This window comes from Chelonoidis abingdonii, chromosome 2 (assembly GCF_003597395.2).
Source record: "Chelonoidis abingdonii isolate Lonesome George chromosome 2, CheloAbing_2.0, whole genome shotgun sequence".
Lineage (NCBI taxonomy): Eukaryota > Metazoa > Chordata > Testudines > Testudinidae > Chelonoidis > Chelonoidis abingdonii.
In genome coordinates, this window is record NC_133770.1 from 187,457,861 (window position 1) to 187,468,586 (window position 10,726).

Consider the following 10,726-nt stretch of genomic DNA (forward strand, 5'->3'; position numbering starts at 1 on the left):
TGGTCTGGAAACCAAACTTTGAAACAAAGGGCTCCTGCCCTATGCAAAAGCTATATAAGGGAGGGAGTGACATCACTTGGTATTCTTCACTCTCCACACAAGACGACTCCTGGAAACACCTGAGGAACAAAGACTGAACAGGGGGGAGTGCTGGACCCAGGCTAAAGGGATTTCTAGCCTGTGAATGGAACACCTGGGGATTCCAAGCTGTAAAGCAAGTGCAGCATGCTCCTTAAGAATCTGCAGCCTGCTTGTATCATCTCTTAGGGTGAGAATCTGTCAATTCATATCCAATCTATTTAGTATATTAAGCTTAGTTTGCATTTTTTGGTGATTTGCTAGGTAATCTGCTTTGATCTATTTACTATCAATAATCCCTTAAACTCTCTCTTTTGTAGTTAGTACATTTGTTTTTACTTTATCTAAAACAGTGAGTTGGAGTGAAGTGTGTGGGAATCATAGTTCAGGGGCAAAGGTGTTGCATATTCTTCACCACACTGAGGGAGAGCACATACTTTCTGAGCTTACGCTGCACAGTTCCCTGTGCAGCGCAAGACCATTTAATTTTGTGTTTATACTCCAAAGGGGGTGAGTGCCTGGGGAACTCGGAGTTGCCTTAGCTGTACCCTTTCTATTGTCGGTTCATTGCAGGAGCTGCACAGAGAGCCTGCATGTAATTGCAGCTGGGTGTGGCCCTACCGTATGGTGAACGTGCACGCTGGAGGGCTCTGCAGCTTGTCACAGCAGTAGTGTGTGAGAGGGAGCCCAGGCTGGTGGGTAGGGGGCTCAGTGGTACCCCAGTTCCAGGTGGCACCCTGGAGGGAACTCGTCACATCATGTTTTTAGCACTGGATCTACAGTTCGGTCTTTGGTGTTGGACAAGATGTACATTTGTACAGTGCCTAGCACAACGGGGACTTTAGCCCATGACCTTAGCCCACAACAACAAAGATGATGATCTAGGCAAAGCTATGAATCCTTTAAAAGCCACTAAATAGTGAAGATATAAAAAAAGGGGGAAAAAACTGATTCCACTGAAAAAGGAAATTAAGAGTTCTGATCACTTTTGCACTCAGCTGTTTGGCACTAAAACACAGTATGTTATGGTAGGACATGGAAGAGAGTCAGTTAACACTAGATTGATTTAGCCAGCCAAAAGCCCAGGTCACTTTATGTTAGAGCAGATAAAAGAAAATCTTTTATCCTCTCACAAAATGTATTATGTTCCAGTGCATACCAGCTGTTTAAAAGAATTAAGACAGTCACAAGATAACTCCAGAAACATACAAAATCGTATTAACTGATAAGAGATGGTAAAAGAATCTTTTTTCATCAAGAAAATCTTGAAAAGGCCTTTCGTTTGGTTTGGTTTTTTTGCTGAAGAGAGGGATCAAAAATAGTATCACCATTCTACGTCTGATCAAACAGAGTAGGGTTGTATATAAGCATAGTTCGCAAGCTAAAAAAAAAGTCAATAGAACTTTTTTTGGGTGGTATTACAGGAAACTCGGGTGTAACTCAGAGATCCAGTAGGCTGCAGAGGGGTGGGGTTGAGGTAACTCCCATTAAATTAATTTGGAGTGGGGTTAGGCTGAGAGGGCATTTGATTCCAGGCTCTCTTCTTGGTCCTATTGAAGTCAATGAAAAGACTCACACTAACTTCACTGGGAGAAGTTTGCTATATAAAAAGGCCTCATCCAGATTAGGCAGGTAAGTGACACAGTAGAATCCACTGAACTGAATATTACCTCTGGGTTTTAGGATCTGATAACTATGGTCTGCAACAATAAAAGGCACATTCTGTAAAAGACAGCATAGCTAATGTTAGTTCATGTCATTAGACCATCCCCTAATGCCTTTGTCTTCTGAAGATACAAATAATGTCTATTCAATCAAAATGGTTCCTTTTTCAGATATTAAAAGTTTTAAGGTAATAAAAATAAAAATATGACACAAGGCAGCAGTGATTGGCCTTGACAGTCTGATATAGAACATCAAGCCACTACTGAAGGGTACAAGTTGGAAATTTGACCTGTTGTCTGCTTACTGGGGTTTGAGTAACAATGATTAAATGTTTTGATGAAGAGAGATTTTTCCTCTCTGCAGCAGTCAGTGGACTCTGCCTCAATCTTGGTGTGAGGCACGGAAAACACATGGTCTCACACCTAGCATTAGGACCCAGAAGTAATTTCTGCTAGAGAATTGAAATTTCACCTTAACTGAAAGAATCATTTCTCAAAGGAAGAAAACATTAAAGCTTATAGATTTAAAAAAGCCTTCTTTCCTAACATTACAGTGTGCCCCATAAATTTTGTATTCTTCTGAGCTGAGGAGACTCCATTCTTGTGGGCCTAGTCCATTGAAAGGCCCGAAGTCCATTTTAGTGAGAAAAAGGTCAGAGGATCAGCCAAAGAAACAGAAAATTACCCATTTTCAAAGTATTTATACACTGCCAAATATGGTGAAAATCAGTGACTTACCTGCATATTTTGTGGTGTTTGATTCATCCATGGACCAGAAGCAGTAATCAAAGGCAAACACCTGCATAAGAGTATAAAAGACAAATGAAGAGCTTGCAACACACAAGACATCCATCCCTGAAGCACAATTCCTCATACCTATTTGAACGACGGATGCACCATGCAATTTCCACAGAACCTAATACAGATTCCATCAGGAGTAAAATAGTCTCAAAATCTGAGATTTCTCCTTGGTTGCAGATATTACCTATACTCCAAAATTTTTGTTTTAAAATATTTAAGTTATCGTAATACTTAAGGTAAGTAAAACAATGCAAAAATGTGAGAGCCACATTTGTCTTCCTATATTTAACAGTTTTCCCAGAGTTCTATGAATTCAGTTCATAACATTGTGAGTGGGAGTAGGGGGGGTAGTTATTATAGGAAGGTCTGGTAGCACCATTATTAAGGTTGCCCCACATTTCCTATTATAAAAGACTGTTTTCAGTTGCATATAAGACTTTGCCAACTTTAAGTATCTGAGCTGAAAATATTCCATGTCAGGTATCCACCTCAGGCTGAATTTTTTGGAGAGTTTCAGCCTTTTCTCAGAAAGAGGGTAGGGGGAAATAAGTTTAGTCATGTTAAAAAATTCTTAGAACCGTTTCTTTGAGAAGCTCTAGCATCAGCATACTTTACAACCAAGTCTTGAAATTTGTCAGGGGCTGAGCCTTTTGCTACTCTTGGGAAAATCTGCCCAAATTACAAGCCTTTCAGAAATCTGTTTTTGCACATACTAAGAGGAGATTTCGGAGATTTTTAGCTACCAAAAGCTAAGATTTTGGTGCGCACTGAGCATGCTCTAACCCAGGGGTGGGCAATAATTTTTGCAGGGGGGGCCACTCCATGAATTTTAGTAAGTCATCACGGGCTGCATATTTCTACTATATTAAAAGGAGGGAATGTGGGCTCTGGGAGAGAGTTTGGTGCAGGAGGGGTCTCTGGGCTGGGGCAGGGGACTGGGATGCAGGAAGGGGTGCAAGGTGTAGGCTCTGGCCGGGAGGCGCTTACCACAGGTGGCTCCTGGCCAGCAGCTCAGCGGGGTGCTCAGGCACCCACACCGCTCCTGGAAGCGGATGGCTGCTGGCACCGTGGCATGTCTCTGCATGCCCCTTGGGGGGAGAGTTTCTGGCCACTGGGAGCTGTGAGGATGGTGCTGGAGGTGGGGGCAGTGTGCAGAGCCACTTCCCCTCCACCTCCCACCAGTGGTTTGCAAAGACATGCCAGCAGCAGCTGTTCACTTCCGGGAGTGGCATGGCGCAATGACAGGCAGGCAGCCTGCCTGAGCACCCCGCTGCACCACGGCACTTTTAGCAGCCCGGAAATTGCGAGGGGGCAGACAAAGAGCCTGGTGGGTCAGACGGAAATGTTAGATGAGCCGGATTCAGCCCATGGGCTGTATTTTGCCCCCCCCCCCCCCCCAGCTCCTAGTGTTGACCAGATTGCACGTGTCATCCCCACAAAACAAGTGAGCATGCTCCAGTCCAGGTCTACAGGGCAAAGCTGGACTTTCACCTACACTGACAACTCTGGGCAGGGTCAGGCACCAGAACTGAGATGAGAAAGCCTGTCTCTCCTGTGCTCTCAGTAACCTACCTGTCCCTGGCACCCAGACAGCATGGATGATAACACCTGCCTTGGAGGCTGGGGAGAGAGGAAAGGGAGCAGATAGGGACAAGAAGCCTGCTGAGACTGGAACTGGAGGCTCTGGTAACAGGGGAACTAACTGGATGTAGTTGGTGGCTAGGCAAGAAGACTGGGAATGGAGAGCCTGATGTGGGGAGCAAACAGATGGATGCATGACGACTAATTGCACACCTACCCTATAGACTTAAGTCAACCTATGTTAGGCCAACTTACAACCACTGCAGTAATTATGTCTACACTACTCTCCTTCTGTCAATGGTGCATGTCCTCATTAGGAGCGTGGAGAGATGAGGAAGAGAGAGCTGGGGGTGGGGGAAGCAGCTGCCTGGGCTTCTCACCTCCCTGAGTGGAGAGCAAGGTAGGCGCAGCCTAGTTGGGAGCAGGGGAAGACAGGCTCTAGCTGCCCAGCTTTCTTGTCAATTTCAAGGCTACAGAGCCCTGAAATTGTCAAGACAGCCAACAGCTGATGTAAGTAACGCATTGTCTACACAGATACTGGCTACACCAACATAAGCCCTACGCCTCTCATGGAAGCGGAGTTATGATGGTGCAGTACGGCACTTACATCAGCGAGACAAAGCTGTAGTGTGTACACTGACATAATTAGGTCGAGGTAAGCTGTCTTACGTTGACCTAACTGTGTAGGTCACCAAGCAACAGTAATATTATAAATAAATTCAAAATGACTGTGGTATTGTGATTCAGATTTAAATTACATGAAGATCAGGGAGGAAACTCAGTTCTGAGACCCTTAACTCAGTTCACCATGTGAATACATTACATTAAGATCTTTCAGTACACAAAAGATGTGCAGAATTTTGTATTCCTGCATATAGCATACGTATACCTGTGCCTCTAGTGGCTCTGCTTTGCTAAGCATCTAAGTGAACCTTAAATCTAGCCTGTTTCATTGCAGGTATTAAGAACCCTTCTGGCAGCAGAAAAACTGATAATTACATTAGTCTCGCTCTGTTATTGCATGGGAAAACGATCAGCAGCAACAGAAGCACTGGAATTATTCAGGGGATAGAAAAAGAAAAAGACTGGAGGAGAGGGTGCAGCAGCAAAGACAACTCTTCCCTAATTAGACAGGCAACTAGGAGACTGGAGTCCCCTGCCCAACATTCATGTGTTGTGAACAAGGAGGAAGAAAAAAATCCTTCTCCTTCCATTCGCCAAAGGAAAAACGGAAATCCTACCAGGCGGAGACTGTTATGCAAGATGAAGCCCACCTCCTGGTAGTATGGGACAATACTCTCATAGCATCTGCCGTATTCCAAACAAGGAGAGGTGGGGTTTGTATTATCAACAGAGAATTGCCCCTGGAGTTCACTGACTGGGTCCCCACTTATGTTTCATACTGTCTTCTGCTTAGTAGGTGTTTGATAGGTTATAATAGGATTGCCATCTCCACCTCACTATATGGTACTTTAAGAAACACAATTAAGAGGATTGCTCAGGACTGTCTACATTTTCTTTGAGATTTTTTTACCTACAAGTTGGCCTGTATGTTATAAATGATTCATTTGAAAACTCTACATTCTGTTCTTCCAACGAAAGCAACTGTCCACATCAGTGGCTTTAATATCATATTATGTAAAATATTTGCACTTCTTATGGCTTCTGTAGTTTGGTAGGTTTCTTGCTAATTTCCACTAGACTTGCTGCCATTTTTAAGAATTAGTCACTTTAAAACTGACCGCACTCCCACACTACTAAGGCAATTAGAAGTGGTCAAAGAGATTATACTTTACACACACAGTTAAGATTCCACCTACTCCATGCTCCAACACAATATGCATCTTTCAATAGTACCAAATTGCAATGTGTGGAGATCAGGGCAGGAGGAGGGTCCCGGACTCCCCACAGTGGCCCAGGATCCCTGGGTGGCTCTTACCACTGTCCAGCTCTGGCTTTGCTTTTTTATTCTGGTTGGGGAAGGAGGTATAAATAGGACACTAATCCCTCACATGCTCCTCACCTAAACAGATTAGGTAATTTTTATGATTGTCACTAACAGGGATTACAGCACTGCAGGTAGCACATTTGAAACCTGGGGATTTCTGCATAGTAGCCCAACCTAAATTCTCCAAAATACTAACTACTCTAAAGCTAACACTAGGCTAAGCTAGAACTATATACCGAATGAGAATTTTCCTAAAAGCTGCCTAAACTGGAGCTGAAAGACTGATGGGGAGCTAACACTAACCACAGACAGTAAGAAGGAACTGAGACGGAGGCAGTGACCACACCCCATTATACCCTGGGCTCGGCGCACAAGGACAGTGGGAACATGTGCCTACAGCTGTCAAAAGCGTCTGATTTGAGTGCACTGGGTGCACATAAACCTAAAGAGGAGTGTACAATACACAATCACTTGTAGCAGAATAAGAATTTCCTTCTGCCTCCAATAGATAGGAGAACCTTATACACAACATATTAAGTTGTGTGTTATAGAGAGAAGATTAATTAAAATCTCAGTAACATGACCAAGTAGTTCCATTTGACCCACCCACAAGTTTTTACATTATAAAGTGAGGCAGATTACTGTGCTCTATCTCCAAATAAGGAAAACCACACAAGGAAATATGACTATATTTTTGTAAAATTATAAAATTAAATGTTAAATAACTAATTTTTATGATGATCAACAGTCCTACTTTGCATTAGATATGTCACAATGTTACATAAGAGTACAGCAAGCTTCTCTATCAGTTCACTCTAATATAACAGATGTATAAAATAAGACTTTGTAGGTATGATGGGCAACATGAAAAGTTATTTTTTTTCAAACACAAATACAAGGTCTGTAATATTTTCCTTTCCTTTCTATGTAGAATACACAGCATTTCCTTTTTAAAACAAACATCCCATTTACCTTTACCTGCCCAAGACCAAATTAAATTTGAACTTTTAGATTAAAATTTTGCTTTATATTTCAAATACCTTAACAACCGAATGCTTTATTGAATTACAGTACTCCGTCCCATCCTCCTTTGCTTGATGAAATTTTCAGAATGACATACAGCATTACTATTTAACTGCAGATGTTTTTAATTTTCAGAAGGGCTGTTAAGAGAGGTCAAAACACCTAATCTTGCAGTTAGATGGCTATTTTTCTTAAAATATACATCAATCATTATTCTTTGATGACCTAGACAAGTATTCTATGCTGTTGTACTCCCTTTGCAGAAGCAACTGAAGTTGAATTCCAGATTTCTACACACTCCCACCATCATAAAGAATTATGGTACAAAAATCAAGGAAGTAACACAAAACAAAAACCCAGACATGGTAATTCCACCTCTGTCTGGAGCACAGAAATAAAAGAAGTCCAATGTTTGCCAAACAGAAAAGGATAACAAAAATGAAAATGAAATGGCAGCTGGCTCGCTCTGTTTCACACATGTTTACACAAGCTATATTTTATAAAGTAGCATCCTTCTAACTTATCATTGGTACCTGCACTTGATACCTGATTCTACATTCATCATTAAGAGAAAAAAATAAAACAAAAATAATGTTAAAGAACAAGGTGGTGACTATTTATCATTAAAGCAGTGTTGTCATCTGTCCCCCCTACACCTACACCTGCACACCTACACACACACACTTTTTTTTTAAATATATAGTTCAGAAAATCCTCTCTAGGGGATTTATTGTGTCAGGTGCTCACAGGCTGTTTTGTCAGAATCACACCTGAAGAACTCCGATTACAAAAAAGGACAATTTGCTTATCAAATCTGTTTCCTGCATTTTAGTACTTTAAACATTTTTTTTTTAAAAAAAAGCAACATTACATGCAATGATGTATGCTACATGGAGTACTTATTTCCACTTACAAAAGATTTTTTAAAAACCACACTAAAATAACAGCATCGCCTGGTTGCACAATTTTAAGCAGCAGCTTTATCTTTCTGTATATTTTAATCTAATTAACATGCAATTTAAATGTGATTTGAGAAATCTGTAAATTGAACATAATATGTGAAACAAGTGTTTTTTTAATAGATTTTCTTTTAATGGCAGCATTCACATAACATGCTAATAGAAGATATTGGGCATTTCTTCAATTTTCAGCATTTTTGAAGTCGGTATATTTACAAAATGAGACATCAAACACTTACCTTTGGTGGTTTTCTAGTTGTTGGAGAATCAGCAATGGCCATAAAGAAGATTGCCAACACATCATCCAGATCACAGGAAGGCAAAAAAAAGAAACAAATACAAACAAGGTGAACGTCTAGCATACTTTTGAACTTTTCATATTAAATGCTTCATACAGAAGTAAAATCAAGTGTACAAGGTATTGGTGTCCAATACTAATTATGTAGTTTTTTTATATATATTTTAAATCTGAACTATATGACGACCACTTCCTGTGGCAGGGCATTGCCAAATTGACTTCCATGGGGTTTAGCATCGGCCCAGAAATCCAAAACGTTATATATGTTGCAAGATAAGAACTTACACAAATCTACACTCATTTACTACTTTGGCAGAGCAAGTTGTGTTATTAAATGAGGAAGAACAACAAAGACTAAACATTTTTATCTTGAGGTTTGCTTAGAACTGGGAAATATCTATTTTTATAAATATCAATTGCATCTCAGTTTAGCTGTGCGATATTATCCTGATAGAACGCATAGAGTTAAAATCAAAGGAACTTGTAAGGGGGAAACAAAATGATGGCACAGACATGACACGTAAATAGTTTCAAAGGAGTTAAAACAACAAGGGCTGAGCTATCAACTGAGAAGAAGCTACAACTGAGAAGAAGCTACCTGCTTAACTCTGTGCTAGTCTACACTGGCAATGTTAAAGCGCTGCCACAGCAACGCCGTGGCTTACATTGGCCTGGTCTACAGTATGCTGTTAAACCAATTTTAACAGCGTTAAATCGATTTAACGCTGCACCCGTCCACACTACACTGCTCTTTATATCGATTTAAAGGGCTCTTTAAATCGATTTCTGTACTCCTACAAAACGAGAGGAGTAACGCTAAAATCGATATTACTATATCGGATTAGGGTTAGTGTGGACGCAAATCGACGTTATTGGCCTCATTATTTTACAGTAGCTACCCACAGTGCACCGCTCCAGAAATCGACGCTAGCCTCGGACCATGGACGCACACCACCGAATTAATGTGCCTAGTGTGGACGCGCACAATCGACTTTATAATATCTGTTTTATAAAATTGGTTTAAGCTAATTCGAATTTATCCTGTAGTGTAGACGTAGCCATAGTCGCAACAGAGAGCTAGGAGACAACTCTACCAGAGCTCTAAAAAACCACCTCCACGAGGGGCATAGCTCCCAGCGCTGGTGCACCGTCTACATTGGTGCTTTACAGTGCTGAAACTTGCTGCACTCAGGGGGGTGTTTTTTCACACCACTGAGCGGGAAAGTTGCAGCGCTGTAAAGTGCTAGTGTAGACAAGCCCTCTGTTAAGGCTACAAAGGTTTACTCTTCCCAAGGCTATGCCTAGGATCAAAGGGGGATACTAAACAATTATAGGAACTCATCCCTAGAAAGCAGTGGGGCTGAGTGAGTTCTTGGGGGCTACTCAGAGAGTGTCAGTAAGAGTTGAAAGACATACAAGGTCGGGGGAGGAGGAAATACACCCACAAATTGTAGCAAGGCACTCTGCTTCTCCCTAGCCAGAGATGGATGAAATGTACCAAAGTTTGCAAAGAACGAATAAGGCTTAGGCAAAGGGAAATACATGTACAGACCTTCATTATTTTTACTCTGTTCTGTATGCTTTGTACCTTTGGAGTGAATGAATAAGTAATCTTTTGTTTTGAAGAAATGATTTTTGAGTCGCTTTAATCAGCTGCTGTCACAGGTGTCAGGTTTTTGCCATTATTTTGTTTCCTGTTGGTTCCTCCTTTGCAGCTCTCTTTGATTTAATTCTATGCATTCAGACAGAATCATATCACACAGATAATATCAGATAAATGTCAGTTTATAAACTCTGTTCAGCCTATAGTGTTAACACTGTTGGGAAACAGAAGGGCTGCCACTCACAGATCCAGTCCTGGAGCAGTTAAACAGCACAGTTCCACCTGGAGATGGGTGAAGATTGTGAGGCCTAATCCCCAAAAGGGCACACTTGCAATGGACTAAAGGGATCTAAAGTGCAGTTCACCCTGTAATGACGACAGTTGTGTCTACAGCTTCTTGTACAAGTAACTACGGGGTCTCCCAACCTGGGGAACTAGACTGATCTAAAGTTCATAAGGGTAGAAAACAGAAATAGAAACAGTGGAGATGGGGAAAGTTTGGTGACTTGGGTGGGAGGGGGTTTGTGACTGGGGGGGGGATAAAGAGAGAAAGAAAGAAAGAAATCCACAGCTCCTCTTGCATTTGGGAAAAGTAGGGGAGCAGTTGCTTGAAAACTGCCCTTTCACAAACTGCTCCAACTAATGCTACCATCGAGTATAAAGAAAGCAAGCAAAAATTAATACCACAGTTCAAAGCAAAGTGCTTAAGTGAGTGCTTAACTTTGATATCAATGGGATTTAAGTGCATAAGCACTTTTATGATTCAGGATG

The 10,726-nt window shown here is 41.4% G+C and overlaps 1 protein-coding gene across 7 annotated transcripts in view; it reads right to left on the minus strand.

Annotated features, from left to right (window-relative positions):
- Positions 1 to 8,367, minus strand: part of KIF13A (kinesin family member 13A) — a 132,391-nt gene extending 124,024 nt beyond the window's left edge. For all 7 annotated transcript variants that reach the window (XM_075062864.1, XM_075062867.1, XM_075062862.1 and 4 more), the window contains exons 1-2: positions 8,294 to 8,367; positions 2,481 to 2,541 (exon numbers count right to left, since the gene is read on the minus strand). In XM_075062864.1, the coding sequence (XP_074918965.1) occupies positions 2,481 to 2,541; positions 8,294 to 8,335 (103 nt within the window). In that variant the 5' untranslated portion in view covers positions 8,336 to 8,367. The remainder of the gene's footprint in view (positions 1 to 2,480; positions 2,542 to 8,293) is intronic.
- Between the last annotated feature and the right edge of the window lie 2,359 nt (positions 8,368 to 10,726).